Source organism: Mustelus asterias, chromosome 14 (assembly GCF_964213995.1).
Source record: "Mustelus asterias chromosome 14, sMusAst1.hap1.1, whole genome shotgun sequence".
NCBI classification, from domain to species: Eukaryota; Metazoa; Chordata; class Chondrichthyes; order Carcharhiniformes; family Triakidae; genus Mustelus; species Mustelus asterias.
This window is the reverse complement of record NC_135814.1, coordinates 35,216,752-35,241,960: the sequence shown is the minus strand read 5'-3', so window position 1 is coordinate 35,241,960 and position 25,209 is coordinate 35,216,752. Positions and strand designations below refer to the sequence as shown.

The following is a 25,209-nucleotide window of genomic DNA, read 5'->3' as shown; positions in this document are numbered from 1 at the left end:
AGTGCAAAACAAAGAATCATGTTTCACTCAGAAGGAACCTGAAACTTGGAATTCTCTCCACCAAAGACTGTGGATGACGAGACAATTGAGGCTTTCAGGAATGAGATTGATAGATTTTTATTAGGTAGGGGAGTCAATGGATACAAAGGGAAATGGAGTTGAGGTGGTGATCTACCCTGACCTATTTGAAGAGTGGGTCAGTATTTAGGGGACTGAATGGTCTATTCCTGTTCCCAATATTGTCATGTTACTCTAAACCAACAGACCGAAGATTAGAGAGCCATGCTAACTTTTAAAGTGTATATGGTATCCACTGGAGTGTCATTATTGACAGATAAATCAACTTGCCCTCATCATAACTGTAATTTGAAATTAGATAATCAAGTCCCACTTCCAGGCCACTTTTAAATTGTGATTTCCTTTAACAATACCACCGTGCAGTTTGGAACAGTGTAAGAGCAGTGTAAATCGGGACAGCAGTTAAGTGCCTCACCATGATAATCTGCCAAAAAAGGTGCGGGATCTGATTCATAGAATCTCTACAGTGCAGAAGGAGGCCATTCAGCCCATCAAGTCTGCACCAACAACAATCCCACCCAGGCCCTATCCCCATAATGCCACATATTTACCCTAGCTAGTCCCCTGGCACTAAGGGGCAATTTAGCATGGCCAATCCACCTAACCTGCACATCTTTGGACTGTGGGAGGAAACCGGAGGACCCGGAGGAAACCCACGCTTACACGGGGAGAATGTGCAAACTCCATACAGACAGTGACCCAAGCCAGGAATCGAACCCGGGTCCCTGGCGTTGTGAGGCAGCAATGCTAACCACTGTGCCACCGTGCCGATTAGAATTGTGGCCCCTCTATAGAGAGGAGAGTGACATAATTCTGGAACTATATTCATGCTAGTTACTTTGCAGTACACTGTGTACACAAGACATAATGGTGCGTGCATGATTTTAAAAATCAGATTAAATGCTTTTTTTCCCTTGTACTTAACATATAGTATAAATTCAATATCGGACATATTTTAATACATCCCAAAGCATTAATTAAAGATGTTTTCAACTAACAGATTGCTGGATGGCTTAACGTACTGTTAGTAATTAGTTAAGAAACAGTGAGTTGGAAAATTGAGTTTTTCACTTCAGTGATACTTGCTGCCTGAAGAGTTTTAATAACCTCTTCCTGCAAGTAGGGTATTTAATTCCTTTAAATTTTCAGGTTAATCTTTTAGTGATCAGTGGTGATGTTAATGCATCTGTTATTAACTTTTATTTTCTCATGGCATTTTGATCCCCTTCTCTTTTTTATCTTGTGTCTATTTGTATTGGACCCCGTTGGCAGATTTATTTCCCCCTGATTAACTCATGTAATGAAGGCGCCATGTTAAACGTTTCTTTCATCTTCATGCAGTTGAAGGATGGTTTCTTTGGGATATTTTCTGCACATTTATTAACTGCAGAAAAATCCAGCACTCAAGAGTGCGTGGGGACCTTTGTACGCATCTCACTGTGTAATCACAGTCCTGAGGGCTGCAAATTAATCTTTTGACTGAAAAGTGAAGTTTTCTCTCAGTTGACAGATTAATGTTATTAAATATGCAACAATAAAAGTATCTATCAACAAACAGGTAAAGCTGGGTCAGGATTAGTTATGGGCAGTTGAAGCTTCGCTGGAAACAATTAATCTGGACAGAGAAAATTGCTCGATATCTTCTCATTGCAGTTTAGCATGATGCTTTATGCAGATTGTATATACAATTAGACACTGAAACTTTGAGTAGCAGCATAGTGGCAGCACGATGGCACAGTGATTAGCACTAGTGCCTCACAAAACCAGGGACCTAGTTCGATTCCCGGCTTGGGTCATTGTCTATGCGTAGTCTGCACATTCTCTCCATGTCTGTGTGCGTTTCCTCCGGGTGCTCCGGTTTCCTCACACTGTCCAAAAGATGTGCTGGTTAGGCGCGCTGGCTATGCTAAATTCTCCCTCAATGTACCCGAACAGGTGCCAGAGTGTGACGACTAGGGGATTTTCACAGTGTAAACCTACTTAACAAAGAACAAAGAACAATACAGCACAGGAACAGGCCCTTCGGCCCTCCAAGCCCGTGCCGCTCCCTGGTCCAAACGAGACCATTCTTTTGTATCCCTCCATTCCCATTCCGTTCATATGGCTATCTAGATAAGTCTTAAACGTTCCCAGTGTCCCTGCCTCCACCACCTTGCCTGGCAGCGCATTCCAGGCCCCCACCACCCTGTGTGTAAAATATGTCCTTCTGATATCTGTGTTAAACCTCCCCCCCTTCACCTTGAACCTATGACCCCTCATGACCCCTTGTGACACTAGTGTCAATTATTCTCTAAATGGAACTGTCAGTTAGTCATTGATGATATCTTCAACCATCTCCCCAAGAGAGAATAATAATCAATTTAAACAGAACTAGACATTTAGAGTTTCAAAAATATTTTTTCTGTTTCTTCCATTTTTATGCAACATTTCCTTTAATGACGAAGCCACAGTGGTGAAACAGATGTATTAACCTCTGACACACCTATTGGTATATGATACAGAGCCTAACAACCATTATTATAAATGTGTACTATCCATCAGTGCTTCAATGTAATTTGATATTACATTTCTTAAGGTTTCCATTGCAGGTGCGACAGAGAATGATGGGTGAACTGGAAGGGATCAAGTCATCTTATCAGGAATACAAGCTAATTGGGTAATTAAGTGGATGTTCCATTCATAGTTATGGGTGAAGGAAATAAAGACAGTTCCTTCCTTCATGGATACTTTCTGCAGCAATATTCACAAAAATAGCTGGAGGAGCCACTTTCAAATATCCAATTGAAAACATGAGGGAACAAATGAAAATTGGCCTAATATTTGATCCATGGGCATGAACAATACATTTTATCTTGCATTGACTATTCAAAAGTGAATTTTGAAGTTGTATTTTAGTTTAGATCAAAGATATACATGTCCATGATAGGAAATTGTCTTATGTTAAAATATTTGAGAGTGGTTGTGATGATGATATTGAGTCCATATATTTTCTCTCTGCTTCAGCCACTTAACAGTGGATAAATAGTCTATAATAAACACTGGTGAAGACCAAAAATGGTAGTGTATCAGTTCGAACAAAAACTTGTCAGTGAGCCAATCAATTTTTGGGCTGATTCCTCGAATTAGGGCAAGTAATGTGCTACAGTAAGTGACTTATTACTGAGCTCCATTCAGAAACTAGCATTCCCAGTGGACCAGGACAGGCTTTTTTAACCTTAAGTGTGGTCATTAGATAGCAAATAATATTATAAATGTGTGGTGCAGGACTTCACAAAAAGATATGTTAGTGAGTCAAATCATTTTTCATACTTTGGCTGTTGTCTGGAAGTATGGCTACATCACGTTGGATATGGTCAGAAGTTTGATAGAGTACAGAGGATTAGGTTTATGGTATAGGGCAGTGCAAACATAGATGACCTCCAAATGTCAGTATCTGGAGATTGATGATTGGTTTGAGGTTTGAGTTTATATTTGTCCCATATCGTGTTCTGTCAGTGTACTAAATACAGAAGCAAGTGTAGTTATTTTCCTGAAGTAATTCTTCTGGGAACCCAAAGGATTATAATGCGACATAAATGTCAGCTTTTGCGATAAAGGTCACGGTTTTGAGATCTTTGCTTGAATGATATTGCAATAGCAATGTCAAGTAGCAGCTATTATGAGCTATATCTTTACTAAAATCATATTATTTTTAATGCTGTTATTGTCATCTAATAAGACCATAAAATATAGGAGCATAATTAGACCATTCGGCCCATCGAGTCTGCTGTGCCATTTCATCATTGTTTCTCAACCCCACTCTCCTGCCTTTTCCCCGTATGCTTTGTTGATTCGGTTACCAATCAGGAACCTATATATCTCTGTTTTAAATATATTCAATGACCTGGCTGCCACAGCTTTCTGTGGCAATGAATTCCACAGATTTACCACCCTATGGCTGAAGAAATTTCTCCTCATCTTGGTTCTAAATTTATTCTGAGGCTGTGCCCTTGGATCCTAGCCTCTCCTTCTAATAGAAACATCTTCTCCACGTCCACTCTATCCAGGTCTTTCAATCTTCAGTAAGTTTCAATGAGATCCCCCCCTCCTCCTCCTAAACTCCATTGAGTACAGACCCAGAGTCCTCTAATGTCCCAGCTTTAACTATATTGCTATTCTTATATCTTCAAAACTCTGCCATTGATAATAAACTAATATTCATATTAATGTTCAATCCCACTGGCAGGTTAGACCCACGAGAGATGGAGGCAAAATATTATAGAGCTAGGTTGGGGGTGTTGATCTTGGAGCCCTCAACATTGAACACAGATCGCAGTCTCATTTTCTGGTTGAGCAAGATCAAAGAAACCTCCTGACAGATCACCACCCACTCAGCTTCCGCGTGTATATTCCTCAAAGTTGAATATCATTTGGAAGAAGCTTTCAAGGGATAAAAAGGCTCCCTACTCCGGGCATGGAAATTCAATGTTTACCACTAAGAATGATCCAGAGGCCTTATCACTAATCAAGTTGGTAAAATCCTCAAAGACAAGGCTGTCAGACTGCATCTACATCAGATGGTGAGAAAAATGTATGAGGAGATAACTTGCATGACTATGTCTTCTTAATCTACCTGCCACAAGAATACATCTCCACAATAGCATTGGCATAAATGGCCACTGTACAGTTTTTGTGCATACAAAAACTTATCTTCCCCATGAAAACTCTATAGGTTTCATGAAAACACAGACTAGTCCCCTCCGTAAGACATTCTTCATCCTGTAGTGTGGCACAGACTAAGGATAGCTAGAGCAGCTGAAAACTAGGTATTCATGAGGCTCTGGGCCATCAACAGCAGAAAAGTTGCATGTGTCACCACAAAGTGCAAATCTATGGCCAAGTGTATGCCTCACACTTTGATTGCCATCAAAAGAAGAGCAAATTGCCCTGATTCAATGTAGCCTGTAGAAAGGTCTGCCAAGAACAGCATCAGGCACAATTGACAAACAAACTTAACAAAACTGTTGGACTACTATCTTTTTGTTTTATCAGAAACAACAGGCTATCAAGTAAGTTAAGCAGTCCTATAATCAATGGATCAGAAATGGGTTTTGTAGACCTATTATATTCAGTCAAGTATGGTGGTGTACGATAATGTAACAACAGGACGTGGCTAATCCAAACTTGTCAGAAACTTTACAGGAGAGACGGGGAAGAGGAGAGGCCAGCAGGTTAGCCTGGTCAGGTCTCAGCTAGGAAGGGGGATCCTCCATCACTGGCCTCCTTTCCCATTCAGGGTCTCCCCCCAAGGTATTACCACTCCAGAGGTCTGCTCCACCCCACCCTGCTCCAGTATTTCCAACATGATCCCCACCTCCCTCACCTACCCCACCTCACCCTGCCATCACTCCCACCATTGGGGCCTCCAATCCTGTCGCTGGCATGAGACCCCACTGATGCACATCAATTTAGACACGAGGCTCGAAGCTTCAGTAAATGAAGGCTTTTATTAACGATTAATGAAGCTATCAGAACTTAAGTACACTATCCCAGACTGAAGGGGTCCCGGCCAGAGCAGGGACTCTTATACCTCTCCCAGGAGGCGGAGCCCGACTGGGATGTGCCACAACAGTAACAAACACAGGTGTAACAACCCCACCCTAACCCAACAGCAACAGTAGTACAATCCAACAGTAACATATATACATCCTTGTAGTACTGGCCAGCCCTGGCTCAGTACTATCCAGTGGGAACCAACGATGGTTCACCACACCCACCACACTTACCTGGTCCTGGGCCCCAGGCACTCAGAATCTGGGAATTCCCTGTAGTCTCAGCAATGGCCACCATTCATGATGGCGCTGCTGAGTTTACAGAGCTACCAGCTAATCAGGGTGACCAGCAATTCTCGAAAGCTGGCGTTCCTCCTGAATCAGGGACAAACATGAAGTGAAACCAATCAGTAATCCCCAGATTCTGACATTTGGAGTCGTGCCTCCAACCAATCAAAGCTCTGTGAGGCCATCATCGGCGAAGATGCATTCCTCACTGACATTTTCAGTGCTGGGACAGGAAACTCCAGCATTTGAAAAATCCTGTGTATTGAAACCAGGAGAAATGCTAAAACTATCTGCAAGACTGCACGGCATCAAGTGGCAAAAAGATAAGCATTGAGCAGTTTTCTTTCAAGCCATTATAGAATGTGCAGATGCTGCCCCTTAACTGGATTTTCACCTGGTTATCACTACCTCGCAAATCGACAATTGCTATTTTATATCAGCGTGCATTTTGGGAGGCAGACCACAGGCACCGAAGGAGGAAATTTGAATGTTTTAGATCAGAGAAGCATTGCATGGTGAGAGCTGGGAAAGAGCAAATGCAGGTGGTACATCTCCAACACTCCTGCAGGAAGGTAGTGCAGATTTTGTACTGGTGGGAAGCCTGTGGTGCAATGCCCCGGACTGGTTCAGCAACCCTAAATCAACCATTAAACAATCAATAAAATAAAGGAAATATAATTTTAACCTTCCCAGATACCACAGAAACTCCATTTGTTTGAAGAATAATTTAAACAATCTCCCTTATTGCAATCACTGCATTTATATTTAGGTTGAAGAACATGAATAAAGTCAATGCTTGCTTCTTGTCGATAGCAACATTTAAGATTTGCATTCCACGTAATTGGTATGGTACCGAACTTTGTTAACACTAAACTGCTTGCTAATGATATGTCACATTTTAGAAGATCCACTCGAGAATATTCATCCAGTAATGATTCCAATTTTCTTGCACAACTACCAGGTTCACGTTGGACAGGACATCCCAGAGATACAATTTAATTACTCTTTCAGAAATAGTCATTTTCCTTTGTGCTTTCATGAATTAATTTGTCCTCTTTACATTTAATGCCAAAAGTCACTTCTGGAAGGTATGTCTTTTATATTGGGAACTCTGGCACAGTGATTAGCACTGCTGATCACAGCGCCAGGGAACTGGGTTCAATTCCCTGCTTGGGTCACTGCCTGTGCGGAGTCTGCACCTTCTCTCCGTGTCTGCGTGGGTTTCATCCGTTTGCTCTGGTTTCCTCTCTCAGTCCGAAAGACATCCTAGTAAGGTGCATTGGCCAGGCTAAATTTTCCCTCAGTGTACCCAAACAGGCGCCAGAGTGTGTCAATTAGGGGATTTTCACAGTAACTTCATTACAGTGTTAATGTAAGCCTATTGGTGACTAATAATTAAACTTTAAGCTTTAATATTGCAGCATTATTTGTATTTAGAGTCCACTTAGCTTCTTATCCTCTTTTGTCCGACCATAAATAAACTGAATAATAAAGATAAACCATCTCCTGACACAAAGAGCATTATAAATAATGCAAAATAAAAATCAGTTGTTATCAATAGCTGTTCTGATTCAGTTCCTTGAAGGTGTTGCTTTAATTAACTCTTTGGCAATTGCGTTGATCATTGCATCTTGTTGCTGCTGTTTCTAATGGTTACTGTCAGTGTTTCCATGTACAATATTTTTAAGACAAAATAAACTTTAGTTTTCCTCACATTTTATCAGAGATTATTCCTCTTAAACCTTCTACCTACCATCGGATTTCAAAAGGATCATTGTTTTGTTACTGTAGGCACTTGTTTTTGCATTTTGTAAGATCTGGCTCACATGGGTTCTGATATGCTGCACATTATGCAGGGAAATGTCCAAATTAAATAATGTACCTATAAAGATTTTAATGTAACTTAGTGTATGATGCGCGTTATCAAACACGAGGCCAGATGCTCGGGAAATAAAGGCTTTTATTTACTGTAATGAAGCAGCCAATAATTATATACACGATCCCAGACTAAGGGGTCCCAGCCAGAGCAGGGACCTTTATACCTCTCCCAGGAGGCGGAGCCCGACTGGGATGTACCACAACACTACAGTACAAAGGTGAAACAACCCCACCCTAACCCCAACAGCAACAAGTAGCACAACCCAACAGTAACATATGTACATCCTTGTAGTACTGGCCAGACCCTGGCTCAGTACTATCCAGTGGGAACCAATGATGGTTCACCACATTCACCCCTCCTTTGAGAACAAAGGCCGGCGGGGTACAAAAAAAACAGAATAAAGTGTCATCAGTCTATAAGTTCAGACGGTCAGGGGGACCGCACCGTCGTTGTGACCTCCTCAATACAGGCGGTGACACCGGAGTAGGCACTTGCGGTGGCGTTCTCCCCAAGGCGGCGTCCAGCTGTTCTTCCACGGACTGACAGGCCGGTTGACCGTGAGGTGACGGTAGTCCATGGGGTCCTGACACGCCCTGCAGTGGCGACCATCCTCTGGACTCAGGCAAGCTGTACACGGGAGTAAAAGGGTTAAGCAATGGTCCCGATGCTGCCCGCGCCGTGTCCGGGGGAGAAACAAGAGTTAGGGTTTGTAACAGGGGGTATGGGAGCGACAGGGGTTGCTACGTCCCCTGCTGGCGCCAGGTCTCGGATCGAGACCGTGTCCTCTCGCCCGTCAGGGTATGCCACATAGGCATACTGAGGGTTGGCGTGGAGGAGATGGACCTGTTCGACCAACGGGTCGGACTTCCGGGCCCTTACATGTCGCCGCAGGAGGACGGGTCCTGAGTACGTCAACCAAGACGGTAATGAGGTCCCCGAGGAAGACTTCCGAGGGAATGAAAACATCCTCTCATGGGGAGTAGCATTGGTTGCCGTACACAGGAGGGAGCGAATAGAATGGAGCGCATCAGGGAGCACCTCTTGCCAACGGGAGACTGCAAGACTTTTTGACTTCAACGCCAGTAAGACAGCCTTCCAGACTGTAGCATTCTCACGTTCCACCTGTCCGTTACCCCTAGGGTTGTAGCTCGTGGTCCTACTAGAGGCAATCCCGTATGAGAGCAGGAATTGCCTCAAGTCATCGCTCATGAACGACGAGCCCCTGTCGCTGTGAATGTAGCCGGGGTACCCGAACAGGGTAAAGAGATCATGGAATGCCTTGATAACCGTGGCAGCGGATGTATCAGAGCAGGGAACAACAAAAGGGAACCTAGAGTACTCGTCAATGATATTGAGGAAGTACACATTCCGATCTATTGAGGGAAGGGGGCCCTTAAAATCGACACTCAGTCTCTCGAAGGGACGAGTGGCCTTGACTAAATGTGCCCGGTCAGGTCGGTAAAAGTGCGGTTTGCATTCCGCGCAAACCCGACAGCTTCTTGTTACGGACCTGACGTCCTCCACCGAGTAGGGCAGGTTGCGGGCTTTTATAAAGTGGTAGAGCCGAGTGACCCCAGGATGGCATAGGTCATTATGGAGAGCCTGCAAACGGTCCTCCTGTATACTGGCGCATGTTCCACGCGAGAGGGCATCCGAGGGCTCATTGAGTTTCCCTGGACCGTACATGATGTCGTAGTTATAGGTGGAGAGTTCAATTCTCCACCGCAAGATCTTGTCATTCTTGATCTTGCCCCTCTGCGTGTTATTAAACATGAACGCCACGGACCGCTGGTCCGTGATCAGGGTGAACCGTTTTCCCGCCAAGTAATGGTGCCAGTGCCTGACGGCCTCCACAATGGCCTGGGCCTCCTTTTCCACCGCTGAATGCCGGATTTCGGGGCCTTGGAGGGTGCGGGAAAAAAATGCGACGGGCCTGCCCGCCTGATTAAGTGTGGCGGCCAGGGCGAAATCAGATGCATCGCTCTCCACCTGAAAGGGGATGGACTCGTCAACAGCGTTCATCGTAGTGTTCGCGATGTCGGCTTTTAATTTATCGAAGGCCAATCGGGCCTCTGGCGTTAGGGGAAAAGTCGTGGACTTAATGAGCGGACGGGCTTTGTCCGCGTAATTGGGAACCCACTGCGCATAATAAGAGAAGAAGCCTAAGCATCTTCTCAGTGCTTTTGCACTAGCAGGCAAGGGAAGTTCAGAAAGGGGGCGCATACGGTCTGGATCAGGGCCAATGACCCCGTTTTCCACCACGTATCCTAGGATGGCTAAACGGCGCGTACGAAACACACACTTCTCCCTGTTGTAGGTCAAGTTCAGGCGAGATGCAGTGCGTAGGAAATTCAGGAGATTCATGTCGTGGTCCTGCTGGTCATGGCCGCAGATGGTGACATTATCCAGGTACGGGAAGGTAGCCCGCAGCCCGTTCTGGTCCACCATTCGGTCCATAGCACGCTGGAAGAATGAGACCCCATTGGTGACACCAAAGGGAACCCTGAGAAAGTGATACAAGCGACCATCCGCCTCAAAAGCCGTGTATTGTCGGTCCTCTGGGCGAATGGGGAGTTGGTGGTAGGCAGACTTGAGGTCTATGGTGGAGAACACCCGGTACTGCGCAATCTGATTGACCATATCAGATATGCGCGGGAGAGGATACGCATCCAGCTGCGTGTATCGATTAATGGTCTGGCTATAGTCAATGACCATCCGGGGTTTGTTCCCACTCTTGATCACCACGACCTGCGCCCTCCATGGACTGGCGCTGGGTTGTATGATCCTTTCTTTGAGGAGCCGCTGAATCTCAGATCTAATGAAGATCCGATCCTCAGCGCTGTAACGCCTACTTTTAGTCGCGATGGGCTTGCAGCCTGTCACAAGATTCTGGAACAGGGAGGGTGTGGTAATCTTCAGCGTCGAGAGGCTACAGGCTACAGGCCTCCAAATTGCCCACTTGCGTTGGGCAATTTGGATGCTGCTGCTGTTCTCCCACTGCCAGTGAAGGGAGTGGCCCACCGTACTGTAGGGTTACACTCCTCAAGTGGATCATGAAATTTAGTCCGAGAAGTATTGGCGCGCAAAGGTACGGCAACACTAGGAGCTTGAAACGCTCGTAAACTGTGCCTTGCACCGTCAAAGTTACCACGCAACTCCCTAGCATGGTGACAGACCGGGACCTCGATGCCATAGAGATTGTCTGTTTGGCAGGTTGAATCCGGAGTCCACACCGCTTCACAGTGTCTGGGTGGATAAAGCTCTCAGTGCTCCCGCTGTCAAACAGACATTAAATCACGTGGTCATTTACCTGGATGTTCATTATAGATTTGTCAAGTCTATGAGGCTTGGCCTGGTCCAGGATGATCGACGCCACCGTTGGTTCATGAGCGCCACTGCAGGCAGCTGAAATCGATTAGGAGGACCCCTGCTGGTCGTTCGCGGTCGGTGCCGACCAACATGGCCGCTCCCATAGGTCGCACGTGGGTGATGGCGCCAAACTCAGTGGTCACACACCTCCGACTCCGTCGACCGTAATGGTATCATCCTGGCCTCGCACGTGGACGAACACCTTGATGATTTCGACGACGGAGAGCCGAGCTCTGAAGAATCGCAGGCCGCACTGCCGTTCCTAGATTTAGATCGGCACACTTTCGAATAGTGCCCTTTCTTACCGCAGGCGGAGCACAACACAGCCTTAGCGGGACACCGTTGCCGAGTATGCTTCGCTCCCCCACAGAAGTAACACCGCGGGCCGCCCGGAGCTGCTGCCGTCATCTGGCCCGAGTGTGAGCACGCCATTACGCAGCATTTCGAACCCGAGGGACGAGGAGGGATAGGCGACTGCTCCTGCCACATTGTCTCCACGTGGTCTTCTGGATACAATACTAGGCTTTTGGAGGCTGTCTCCAGCATCTCCGCTAGCTCGATTGCCTGGGTCAGGTCAAGGTTACCTTTCTCCAACAGTTTAAGTCGAATGTACGACGATCCGACTCCCGCCACAAACGCATCTCGGGCGAGGTCGTTCATGCTCTGCTCAGCCGACACAGCTTTGCAGTTACAGCCCCTGGCTAGCTGTAGGAGCTCGTTCGCATATTCCTCCATCGTTTCGCCAGACTGCCGTCGTCGAGTGGCTAAGAGGTAACGAGCGTGTATTTCATTGGGCGGTTTGATATAACGCTTCTTCAGAAGCTCGAGGGCCTTTGTGTGATCGGTGGCCGCACGGATCGCGAGGTAGACAGTGTCGCTTACCCTCGCATGGAGGACCCGGAGTCTGTCATCATCTGTAGTGACCACTGCGGAGGCTGCCAGGTAGTCTTCGAAGCACTTCAGCCAGTGGTCGAAGGTGTTAGAGGCGCCCACCGCACGTGGATCTAGTGTAAGGCGTTCCGGCTTCAGGATCTGCTCCATACTCTTTTTTTCTTTGACGAGAGTTCAACAACAGTAAATAAATTTGATGCGCATTATCAAACACGAGGCTAGATGCTCGGGAAATAAAGGCTTTTATTTACTGTAATGAAGCAGCCAATAATTATATACACGATCCCAGACTGAAGGGGTCCCAGCCAGAGCAGGGACCTTTATACCTTTCCCAGGAGGCGGAGCCCGACTGGGATGTGCCACAACACTACAATACAAAGGTGTAACAACCCCACCCTAACCCCAACAGCAACAAGTAGCACAACCCAACAGTAACATATGTACATCCTTGTAGTACTGGCCAGACCCTGGCTCAGTACTATCCAGTGGGAACCAACGATGGTTCACAACAGTGTAATAAACTGAGGGTGACTCAATGTGCCTCAAAGTCACAAAGACTTTATTCCCAACGATAACTAAGTATTTATAATAAAAGGGTCAGTCAGAATAACTAACACACTTCTCCCTGGCTCCAGCTGAGGATCCTCCCCAACCTTGCACTCGATTGGCTCAACTCCCTGCTTCTGCAACTGCGGGGATCTTTGAAAATAAAAAAGATGCCCTTTATAAAAGCTGCCCCAATCTATGAACAGCGGGGCTGACCAGTGTGATTTGAGGGATGCATAAATTTGCATCCATCAGGTCATAGAATCCTGCAGTGCAGAATGAGGCCATTCAGTCCATCGAATCTGCACTGACCACAATCCCACCCAGACCCTATCCCCGCAACATTATGCATTTACCCTAGCTAGTCCCCGTGACGCTAAGCAGCAATTTAGCATGGCCAATCTACCTAACCCGCACATCTTTGGACTGTGGGGGGAAACCGGAGCATCTGGAGGAAACCCACGCAGACACGGGAAGAATGTGCAAACTTCACACAGGCAGTGACCCAAGCCGGGAATCGAACCCAGATCCCTGATGCTGTCAGGCAGCAGTGCTAACCACTGTGCCACCGTGCCGCCCTAGTGGGTGAATCTCACGTTGCCAGTGCTTACGGGACATACTCTGCTTGTCCAGCCAGTGTGGGCATTTGGTCCTGATTTAGGAGAATCGCACTTGGGATTTCCCATTGATTGCACCCCAAGCGCCAGGAATCCCACCTCAGTGGTGTGCCATTGGTAGGACCAGAAGATCCTGCTGGCATGAGCAGCCAGAAAATTCCGGCCAAAATATACTCAGCTTTGTTGCGAAATACTTTTATTTTTAGATCTTTAATTTGCACAAATGATGCAATTTGTTCAATTTATCTGAAATTCATCCCCACAAAATTGCTAAAAATAAAAACTTGCGGTTTGTTAGAAATCTGATTCAGAGAAAATTAATTTCTACTCCGTTATATTAGATTAAGTTTTACCTTTTAGGCTGATGAATTATTTATGACAGTACAGTGCTTTATTTTTGGAAAAGTCCCTAGGTTACATTAATATGCTGTTATAGTTATTTATGTAACTTAGACATTGCCCTGCATGAAGTGCAGTACATCAGAACCACACAAACATCCCCGTCCAGTAAACAATGTGGTATCCGTTTGACCCACTTCATTGAGAGCTTTTCATGCAGCCTCATTGGAATCCAGCTTCCCCCTCCTCTGTCTTGCATTGTTCATCTTATTCATCCAGTTCCGTGCCCCTCTTCTGCCATTGTGAGCTTCACCCTACCCACCTCCCACCTCCTTGCACAGCTCTCTTTCCACATTGTCCCTTCATCAGCCCATGCTTTCCCCCATCCCTCCCCACCTTGCATTCCACCCCCCCGCCAAACTTCAAACCTTTGTTGCGGCGACTGCACGAGTCCCACAGCACAGTGTTGTCCACATAGACACAGGTGTGTAGCACCAGAGGGGAAGGAGACCCCTGTACTCCCTAACACTAGGTGTAGTACTGAACTGAGGTAGTGACACAGATGGGTCCATGGGTCCAGTACACAGTGCGGTCTATGAAGACCAGGTCAGCATAGAATGGACAGCAGGAACCAGTCTGCCTTGGCAGAGTGATGTACAGCGCATCAGGAGAAATGCAGCACTATGGCAGATAGGCTTTATTGCACTCACCCTGAAGTCTCTTGCCAACTGAGGACCATCTTGTGCATGCCACGCTTAAGCAATTGGGTTTGACGCCAACATAATTTCTCACTGGTGTGACGCAATATTGGATGGGCTGATGGGCTGCCAGTCAGCATTTTTAAAATGAGCATTCATGAGATGCAAATGACATTTGCACCACCTGCCAGTGGGATGAACGACCTGCCATTGGAGAATTGCGACGTAATTTTACACTGGCGGGTTTCTGACTTTTTGGCTCACACCTGATACACCACGCTCACCTGACACCTAACTCATCATAGGCAGGTTGAGAGAACACCACCCTATTTCGTTTGGTGGGGAAGTACAGAACAAGGGAATAAAACCTTAATATTAGAACTTGAGCATTCAGTGGTGATGTCAGGAATCTGAAACTCTACTTCGTGATCCTGGAGTTTGGAGACTTTTATGATAGTTTACCGCTTGATGAGGAAAGTGATTTGGAGCTTTTGGAGCTGGCAATTTAGTGGTAGAAAGCACATGTCCAGTCATGAACAATTTGGTCATGGATATATGTTCAAACTCCTGATGGATTGGCGACCTTCCGACTCTTGGCAATAACATTCCATCTCGTTTAATAACATTCAAACTTGAATATAAACTAAAATGCAACTTCTAATTCCACAATTATCCTTGCATTATCTTTATACTCGACTATTGTGTACATTAGATGAACTAAGTATTCAGATAATCACATTATTTTTAATAGTCATAATAAATGCCAATATCAAGCATGGATACAAATTAACTCATGAAAAGTAAGAGTATTAATGGAACTGTATGAGACAGTAGTACGACATTGTACTTGGAAGATTTTGTTCCACTATGTCATGTACAAAATTAGTTATTGTTCATGCCATGCCACTGGTTAATAGCATGAGTTGCACAGAGACAGACTCTTAATTATGACCCCATTTTACTCAACTGGTTGACAGCTCCAAAGGATTTTGACATCACAGCAGTAAGTACATGAAAAAATACATCTAAGTGGCATCCTAAGTAGCCTCAGTGTGGTTATAGAAATGTTTTTTAGTGGTATACGTGTTGGTCTGTGGCCTGTACTGAAGAAAGTTTAAGACAAGATAGTGAATAATCTACAAGGGAAATCTCATTAAATTTAAACCTTCAGGATTCCAGCCAAATCATAATGGCATCCTGAAAGCATGCCAGTAATATATTTAAATGTTGCACTGAATATTTATTGGACATTGTTAGCCTCTACCCACCACTCCATAAAATTGTCTTAAATATAGAAAATACAATTGAATATATGTAGGCCTGATCATCAGTTTGAGTATCAACATGGATTGCAAAGGGAAATTATACCTAACCTACTCTATAAGTTATACCAGACTCAAATATTACAGTTTAATCATTATTTGTTACCTCTTTGTGGTATAATCATTCTGATTAATTAATATTCCGTGGGGTTTGGTTTAATACAATAATAATCCAAACTAGTTGGAATGCTTTTTCGTTCATTGTTGGGATGTGGGCTTGGCTGGCGTGGCCCAACTTTATTGCCCATCTCAAAATGGCATCAAGAAGATGGTAATAAGCTGGCTTGGGGGTGGCACGGTGGCACAGTGGTTAGCACTGCAGCCTCATAGCTCCAGGGACCTGGGTTCAATTCCCAGCTTGGGTCACTGTCTGAGCGGAGTTTGCACATTCTTCCCGCGTCTGCGTGGGTTTCCTCCGGGTACTCCGGTTTCCTCCCACACCCAAGGATGTATGGGTTAGGTGGATTGGCCATGCTAAATTGCCCCTTAGTGTCAGGGGGACTAGCTAGGATAAATGCATGGGGTTATGGGGGCAGGGTCTGGATGGGATTGTGGATGGTGCAGACTCGATAGGCCGAACGGCCTCCTTCTGCATTGTAAGATTCTATGATTTTTGAACCACTGCAGTTCGAAGGTGCACCCATAATACTCTTCAAGCTTCATATCCAGGAGCCAACAACAATGAAGGAATGGCAAAATCTTTCCAAATTATGATGGTACGTAACGTGCAGGGAAACTTGCTGCTGGTGATACCCCTGTGCACCAACCATCCTCGTCCTTCTAGATGCACAAGTTTGTGAGATGTTGTCGAAGAAGCCTTGGTAAGTTGCTACAATGCGTCACACACTGCCAGTGGTGAAGGGGGCGAATGAGCCTCTTGAGTGTTGGTGCAGCTACAAGCATCGAAGCCAGTGGAGAGTATTCCATCACTTTCCTGACTTGTGGTGGAAAAACGTCAGAGAATCTGGAGGTGCGTCATTCATCACAGAATACTCAACCTCTGAATTGACATGAAAGGTGCAAATGCAACATGTTGAAGGTAGGGAGAATAACTTGGCACTAAGTTGACCTAGGTATTATAAAGGTCCATAGGGATGGATAAGGGTTATGAGTTGGCATAGTGACTCTCAAAGGCCCTGGGGGGGGGATGGATGGGGGGGCTGGAGTTGGCATAGAGTATATGAGGAGACATTGGGAGGAAGTGGAGAACATAGATCGGCATGGGCGGTATGTGAGGCAATTGGGGTTGGGAGGTCTAGTTTGGTATGAGTTGACATGTATGGATATGGGAAGTGGGAGTGAGGGAGTATCTGAGCGGTGAGGGATGGAGGGCCTAATGTTTAAGCAAACAACTGGGATGAAGTTTCACGGAACTGAGGTGGGTCTTTTAAACAGCCGTCCACAGCACCGGCAGCTCCTGCGGCCACTTCCAGTCTGCATCTGGGGCACTGGACCAGATTCCATCCAGCAGCCATGCCCACAGAATGAAAATCCCGACATTCAGGGCACTTTTTCCACTGAGGCAGATGTGGCAAGGCTGGAAATTTCTCAACTGGTGCCACCCAACCTTGGAGCAAAAATCCTGTCCTAAGACTCATCCACATTGCTGTTGGCTTGGAGTCACATATAGACCAGACCAGATGAAGACAGTAAATTTCTTGCACTAAAGGATATTACTGAACAAGATGGGTTTTTAACAACAATCCTGTAGTTTCATGGTTATGATTATGATACTCTTTTTTTTCTACTTACAAACTTATATTTAATGAACAGAATTTAACTTCCCAAGCTGCTGGTATGGGATGCAAATTCAGGTGTGGCTATTTTTTTATTCATTCATGGGACATGGGCATCACTGGCTGGCCAGCATTTATTGCCCATCCCTATTTGCCCTTGAGAAGATGGTGCTAAGCTGCCTTCTTGAATCGCTGCAGTCCACATGCTATGGCTTGACCCACAATGCCGTTAGGGAAGGAATTCCAGGCTTTTGACCCAGCAACGGCGAAGGAATGGCAATATATTTCCAAATCAGGATGGTGAGTGGCTTGGAGGGGAACTTGCAGGTGGTGGTGTTCCCATGTACCTGCTGCCCTTGTCCTTCCAGATGGAAGTGGTTGTGGGCTTGGAAGGTGCTATCTAAGGATCTTTGGTGAATTGTGATCATTAGTCTAGGCCTCTGGAATACCTTCCCAGTAACAAACACTATGCTATCATATTGTAGACAGAATGTTGATGTGGATTGTTTTCTTGGGACTTTGGATGGCTAGCCAATAGACCATGGCAATGGGGCACCTGATAAGCCTGTAATGAGGCCCAGTACATTTGAATGGCTGGGCCCTATTACAGCTGGAGGTTAAGCACCTGGGCACAACCCTACTAGAGGAAATACTGACCAGTGCAGGTGGCATCCAGGCTGCAAGAAGGTGGTAAGAAGTGAGGCGAGGGGGGCAGGGGCCGAGGGGTGATGGCAGATCCTTTTGCCTTGAATGGAGTAGAAAAGAAAGAAGCTTGATTAGTGGAGGTGGAAAACTTATCGTGTCTGCACAAAAGTGAGGAGGAAGGTGTGTGAATGCTGTATGAATGATGTATTACATGACCTGTGGCATGCTTTGACCAGTTTGGTTTCAAAATGGCATTGGGGTTCCATGTGTTATCGGTCCTCAGCAAACATTTAAAATGGGCCTGCTGCCTGACTGAGGCATCTGCAGGCAGTTGTGGGGACCTTTGCTAAGATCACAGTGACGGCAACAACAATTTCTGCCTACCATTTTTAGGGTGCTGTCTCCCTGTTTTTGCTGGGAGGGGAGGCCTGAAAAATTCAGTCTTTTACTTCAACCACTGACATCTGTAGTTAATGCTGCATTAAGTTTAGAAATGCATAGCTTATGCTGATAATAACACAGTCTCTAAAGCCTGTTAAGTGAAGCTGTTAACAAACAGGATAATGACTAACAAAGGTGAGCACAGGTTGCCTAATTCAGCTTGATCAAGAGAAAACTCCATTTTCCTTTCAGCAGCCAGGGCAATTGATCAACGATCTGGATACACCAAATTTGATGGAACAACTTGTATTTCATTGAAGAGGTTTTTTTTTATATATGTATAACTGAAAGACAGTAAAAGCAAAATACGACACATCATAGAATTTGTAACTGCTCTGGTAAAGCAAATTGTATTTCCACAGCTGATTGCACTACCATCAGAAAGGCCACATACTAAAACTGGCGAGACTTTTATTTGTATGAGATGCTGAGGAAGAATGTTAGCTTGTTGGAGAAATAGTGACAATGCTGAGAAAGGATTCTGTGGGTGATACGGCAGAGCTAATGGTGTGCCCTCAGGAGACTGCAACAAGTGTAATCTGGAACAGTATCAAAGCAACTGCACTGCAAAAGCCCCACTGTAAAGTCCCTACTGTGAAACATTGCAGATATAGGTGCTGATACGTACAATGTATATAGAGTACATGAAGAAAGTGCCTTTCTAGGTCAGTTCAGTTATTCACTGGGTGTACACTATATTACGTGTCAAATACTTCTGTACATGGAATCTCAGTCCAATATTCACTCTACTGAAGCCAACTGCTACAACGTACACTGTGAAATAACCAGGAACTTTATTTCGACCCTCCCAAAGGATTCTTAATTATTACTAGTAGAATTAAATGGAGCACATTATCTATTCATTACATTCAGTTGGCAATGACATATGTTTGGAAATGTTGTTTACCTGGAGTTAAGAGGATGACCGAGATGGTGATGAGAGAGCACACAGCAAGGATCACCAGCAGAGCAATAGCAATTCCCTTCCAGTTTCTTTGGGGAGGGCTTCCACCTCCTATTTCCTACACAAGGCAAAAATAATAGGTGTTATCACTGAAATTTCCTAATCATAACATATTATCATAATGTGAAAAACACAAGCGTTAAGAACTCATTGCAGAGTTGATGATCATAATGATTTTCATACTTCATTTAATTATTCAAATTTGCACAGACTTCAGGGCAAGCTAATATTGAGATGTCTTCTTGCTTTTCACAACTGTTTAATTTCTTTAAGCACTGAATTTACAACAATGATTAGATTTTGCTTGCCTTTAAGCTATTTGTGCTTATTACTGGTGATGAATCCAATCTAACAGAAGCACGGCTGTTTAAAAGAAAACAGCCCTTTATATTGTGACTGAACACCTCAGCTGATACAGTTTGGAAAGGCTCTCAGAAAAGGGACTCTTTATCGATATCTTAGGAAAGGTTTTGAGGACCAGCACACCCTCCCCAACCCCAACCCCCTGCAGAGTCAGCCAGTGTACTGGGATGGAATGGGAGGAATCCGCATTTACAGACCACCCACAATCCTGACTGGAAAGAAAAATTCAGTGGAACATAGCAACAAGTCAAAGAAAGGAGGCAACAAGAAAAACAGAGCAAAAGTTCAATATAAAAATTCAAGAGCAGTTTTAGGGATGTTTCCCTCAATATAATTTGAGTCATATTTTCATGAACTAAAGTTTAAAATTTATTTATTAGTGTCACAAGTAGTCTTACATTAACACTGCAATGAAGTTACTGTGACTATCCCTTAGTCACCACACTCTGGCACCTGTTCGGCTACACTGAGGGAGAATTTAGCATGGCTAATGCACCTAACCAGCACGTCTTCGGACTGTGGGAGGAAACCGGAGCACCCGGAGGAAACCTACGCAGTCATGGGGAATGTGCAGACTCCGCACAGTGACCCAAGCCAGGAATCAAACCCGGGTCCCTGGCGCTGAGGCAGCAGTGCCAACCACTGTGCCACCACATACAGTGTCTACTACTGGTTCTGAATAATTTTGTTCATCATAAGCAGGGGTATGTTGCAGTTTTTTTGAAGTCTCAGATGTTTCCTGTGGACTATGGACGAAATCTTACCAAAAAATGGCAGAGTGTTGTTTCTGGTGAGAAAACCAATTTGTTTTTCTCCAGAGAAACAGGCCATTTTTCTCTACAGATCTTACCACACTCTGCCAAAAAAAATCAAGGGGGCGTGTTTCATGCCATTATGCGGGATGGGGGCGGGGGGGGGGGGGGGTCCTCAACACGCCGGCAAAGCCTGGCTGCACAGAGATCAGGATGCCATGTTTAAAGCGTGTCCCGATCAGAACAGCAAAAACTTCTTCCCCCCTACCTCTCCACCCCCCCACCCCCCACAACCATGGAGGTCACAGGGGCATTCGCCAATCACTCCCCACGCCATTCAGTGCCGGCAACCAAACCAACCCCCACTTCCTCCCGATCATCAGTCCCTTCCCGCCTCCTGTGTCCCTCTCCCTCCCGGGCAGGGGTGCGCAGGGGTCTCAAGATGTGGTGATTTATATTTAATTATATTTAAATATATTTAATTATTAATTAAATATATTAATATATTAATTATATTTAAATTTGAGATCCATGTATATCAGGTCCATGCCCATGATAACAGAGATCCAAAACCGTGATCTCACCTTTGAGATCCGCAACTTCCAGATCTTGAGCCCCCACTGGCATTCCTGCAGACAGTGAGAGTGGGCTCAAGATGTTCCCCTCCATGTTTTATCAATTGGCATATCTGCTTTGAAGCAACAGTATCATAATAACGGAGGAGAACTAAACTAACATCCAAAATTTAAATTTCTAAACAACATGCATTTCTACAGCATCTTTATCGTAGTGAAGCAGCCCAAGGTGCTTAGAATCATAGAATCCCTACGGTGCAGAAGGAGGCCAATTGGCCCATCGAGCCTGCACCAACAACAATCCCACCGAGGTCCTATCCTCATAACCCCATGTATTTATCCTGCTAATCTCCCTAACCTACACATCTTGGGACACTAAGGGGCAAATTAGCATGGCCAATCAACCTAACCTGCACATCTTTGGACTGTGGGAGGAAACCCACGCAGATACAGGGAGAATGTGCAAACTCCACACAGACAGTCATCTGAGGCAGGAATTGAGCCCGGGTCCCTGGTGCTGTGAGGCAGCAGTGCTAACCACTGTGCTACCGTGCCGCCCGGTTAGAGTATAGGGAATATGTGGACCAGGTCACATGTGTGTAATTCAATCGGTCTTTTAAAATAATGCATTTTGTATTCAATATTATATTCCAGATATACTCCTGTGCTTCACAAGGGTGCTATCAAACAAAATCTGACATAAACATCTATGTATCGTAAAACTGCCCAGATGTACTCAGGTCACCTCTATCCATAAAGCTGTAGTCACTCTGTTAATTTATTTATCTGCTTTGATACCAATTTAAAACAATAAACTACACATATAGGACTATATTTATCGTCTATGACTAGTCAGTTGGTGAATATTATAACTTGTGCCCCTACAGATTTATGAAAGGAATCAATATGACTGGAACATGTGATCTTATCGCACTGCAGAGGGTGCAGAGAAACATTTTTCTTCTGGTCAGCTGTGTACCTTACATACATCAAAATCATATTTAACAAACTCCAAACTAACCTACTGAGAAATTCACAGGTAGACATGCAATCAATATGGAATTGACACCCAACTCAAATACCTAAGTTGATGGCACAAAAATGAACTGAAATTGATGAGTTAACTAGCATGGACAACTATGCAGGTACAACATTACATACAATTGAGGAATTGAGTTTAGAAATCGGGAGATAATGCTGCAGCTATATAGGACCCTGGTCAGACCCCACCTGGAGTACTGTGCCCAGTCCTGGTCGCCTCATTACAGAAAGGATGTGGAAGCCATAGAAAGGGTGCAGAGGAGATTTACAAGGATGTTGCCTGGATTAGGTGGTATGCCTTATGAGGATAGGTTGAGAGAGCTAGGTCTTTTCTCCTTGGAGAGGCGAAGGATGAGAGGTGACCTGATAGAGGTGTATAAGATGTTGAGGGGTATTGATAGAGTGGATTGTCAGAGGCTTTTACCCAGGGTTGAAATGGTTGCCACAAGAGGTCACAGGTTTAGGGTGCTGGGGATTCGGTACAGAGGAGATGTTAGAGGTAAGTTTTTCACTCAGAGGGTAGTGGGTGCGTGGAATCGGCTGCCGGTAGTGGTGGTGGAGGCGGATTCGATAGGGTCTTTTAAGAGACTTTTGGATAAGTTCATGGAAGTTAGTAAGATAGAGGGTTATAGGTAAGCCTAGTAGGTAGGGACATGTTCGGTGCAACTTGTGGGCCGAAGGGCCTGTTTGTGCTGTTGGTTTTCTATGTTCTACAATACAATGGAGTCACACATGGGGAGCTTGGATCCAATGCAGATGACAAAAATTGAAATTAGAGTATAGGGAACATGTGGACCAGGTCATGCATGCGTAATTCAATCAGCATTTTAAAATAATGTATTTTATACTCAATATTATATTGCAGATATACTCCTGTGTCCACATCCACTGTGACATTGCATTTATAGCCTCCTGCTGTACTGCCTCACTGGTGGGAAGATGTAATTACAGCATGACAAATGTACATTGACAATTACTGCTTTGAATGTGGAATGAGAAATTAGTAAGACAAAAAGTTGGGACGAAGATTTTCAATATAATAATGTTAGGTTAAGTAATTTGGTACAGCACAGCATCATGTGAAATTTTCCATGAATTCCTACAATTATTGCAAATAATGTGATTTGCTATCAGTAGAATTTGGCATAAAGAGGTCCAGAGAAATTAAATTAAATACAAGCTATGGAGAACAGACAGTGGGTGGGATTAAGCGGATAACTCTTTCAAAGAGCTGGTACAATGGGTTGAAATACCTCCTTCTGGAGCTTTGATTCAAAAGCTGACTGAGTGGGTCTGATTGATTAAAAAAAAAAATTTGCCTCAATCATTTTACTCTGCGTTAAGGTTCTTTCTTTTGTAAACTTGCTTGGAAGAAAATGTCCAAAATACAAACATCCCTAACGTACATTATACAAACCAACTCTAATAACTGTGCTGTCTTCAACATCACTTGAAATAATTGCATTGCACATCATTAAATCCATCTTCTCAATTGATTGTTATCCAGCGCTCTTCACGGACTTCGTTCTAAAGAAGTTATAACAACCAGTGACGATGCATATTTCAAATTATAGTTACGTCGTTATAAAATACCTTAGACTTATTTCTCTAAATCTTTAAGGTGAAAAAAGGTAATTTAAAAAAAATTATGGGTGGGATCCTGAGCCCATTCTCTCTGTCTGTGGGAATGGTGGCGTGGAGAGTTCAGAAAAATGTGATTCTCCCCAGCCAGATCGTATTTTCCGACTTTGAACAAATCTCGTTGGTGGGATGATTTGGAACATGCCGGGGAAGGGACTGAACCTAATTTGAATGCAGCAGCATCAGCATATCATTAGTGAGCGCTCACGCTGGATATTGAAGCTGCACTGAATATTCAGTCGGTGCTGGATGGTGTTATGTTGGTGCCATTTCTATCAGGTCGACACAAGTGGAGCCTGGCGCCATCACCTCCAAGGAGGATACCGGAGGTGAGCGCTCAGGCAGCCATTACTTCTCGGGCAGTCCAACACTCAAAGCGCACCAGGGAGAATAGCGAAGAAGTGAAGCTCGGGGCCAGGGGTGAGGGTCACTGTCATCATCATTGTGGGGGTGGGGCGGTTGGCAGTAGGTGTTGTTGGGGTGCGTGGGTGGTTACTCAGAGCCCTTCTGTTCCTTTCAAATTGGGTCGCCCCTTGCTCCACAGGGAGTATAGATGAAGCTATATGGGAGCTATACTGCACTCTTCACAATGTAGCACTACGGAAGGGAGACAATCTAGACCTTGAGGAGAGGAGGAAAAATGCTGGACAATAGACAGTGGCAGAATTGGGCAACGATCCCAAATCGCCTCTCATTTCGCGGAGGAACAGTAGGAGCAGATGGTGAGATCTCCCACAATGGGTGTGAGGTCAAACCAATGATGTACTGCCAGCATTATCTAACCATTTGGTTGCACATTTTCAATAGCAGGGGGCTGCAGCTATCAACCCGACTCTGCAGGAGAATGATGAGGACTTGCATCGAGGACAAGGTGATGCTTCTCTCATCCTCAGTGATATGTCTGGCTCCTGCCTAACAGAGAGTTGCATGTTGCCCTGCCAATAAATGGGCACATCATGTGGTTCATCAAAGCTGGAATAATAATCTCAGGCACTGCAGGCCCCTCTAAGTGTTTGGCAAGTTTTCACTTTCATCATAGACCCGAGGTGGGCAGACAATCAGCACCTCGACAGCGTCCTGGCCTCTCCAGCTCAGGTGAAGAGGTGCAAAATTGAACTGCTCCATTAGGACAGAACCAGTGAGTTTCATTCACTAACAAACATGTAAATATCCAGAGCACTAGTTGCAAATCTGTGCTCTGGATATTTACAGAGCATCCTAATCCAATGTGACAGTGGCTCAATTCCGGTGAGTGATAAGCATGGAGACTGTAAATATCGAATATTCATATCTGTAAAATGAGTGCACTGTGATTCAGTTTCCAACCACCCTTGCTCTTTCTTGTTCTCTATTATTGAAAATCACTTAGTCACGTTCACAAGTGAATTTAATGTGTTCCTCCTTCCTTCTAGGCCATTTTTTTTCTGTTTGAGTGAAATGAAATTATGTTAACCAGGATGTGATGTAAAATTAAACACATTTTCTGTTCAGTG

At 44.8% G+C, this 25,209-nt stretch overlaps 1 protein-coding gene across 1 annotated transcript in view; it reads right to left on the bottom strand.

The window, feature by feature from the left end:
• dpp10 (dipeptidyl peptidase like 10) overlaps window positions 1-25,209 on the bottom strand; it is an 837,745-nt gene that overhangs the window by 647,990 nt on the left and 164,546 nt on the right. The window contains exon 2 of the mRNA XM_078229163.1: window positions 19,288-19,402. Coding sequence (XP_078085289.1) covers window positions 19,288-19,402 — 115 coding nt within the window. The remainder of the gene's footprint in view (window positions 1-19,287; window positions 19,403-25,209) is intronic.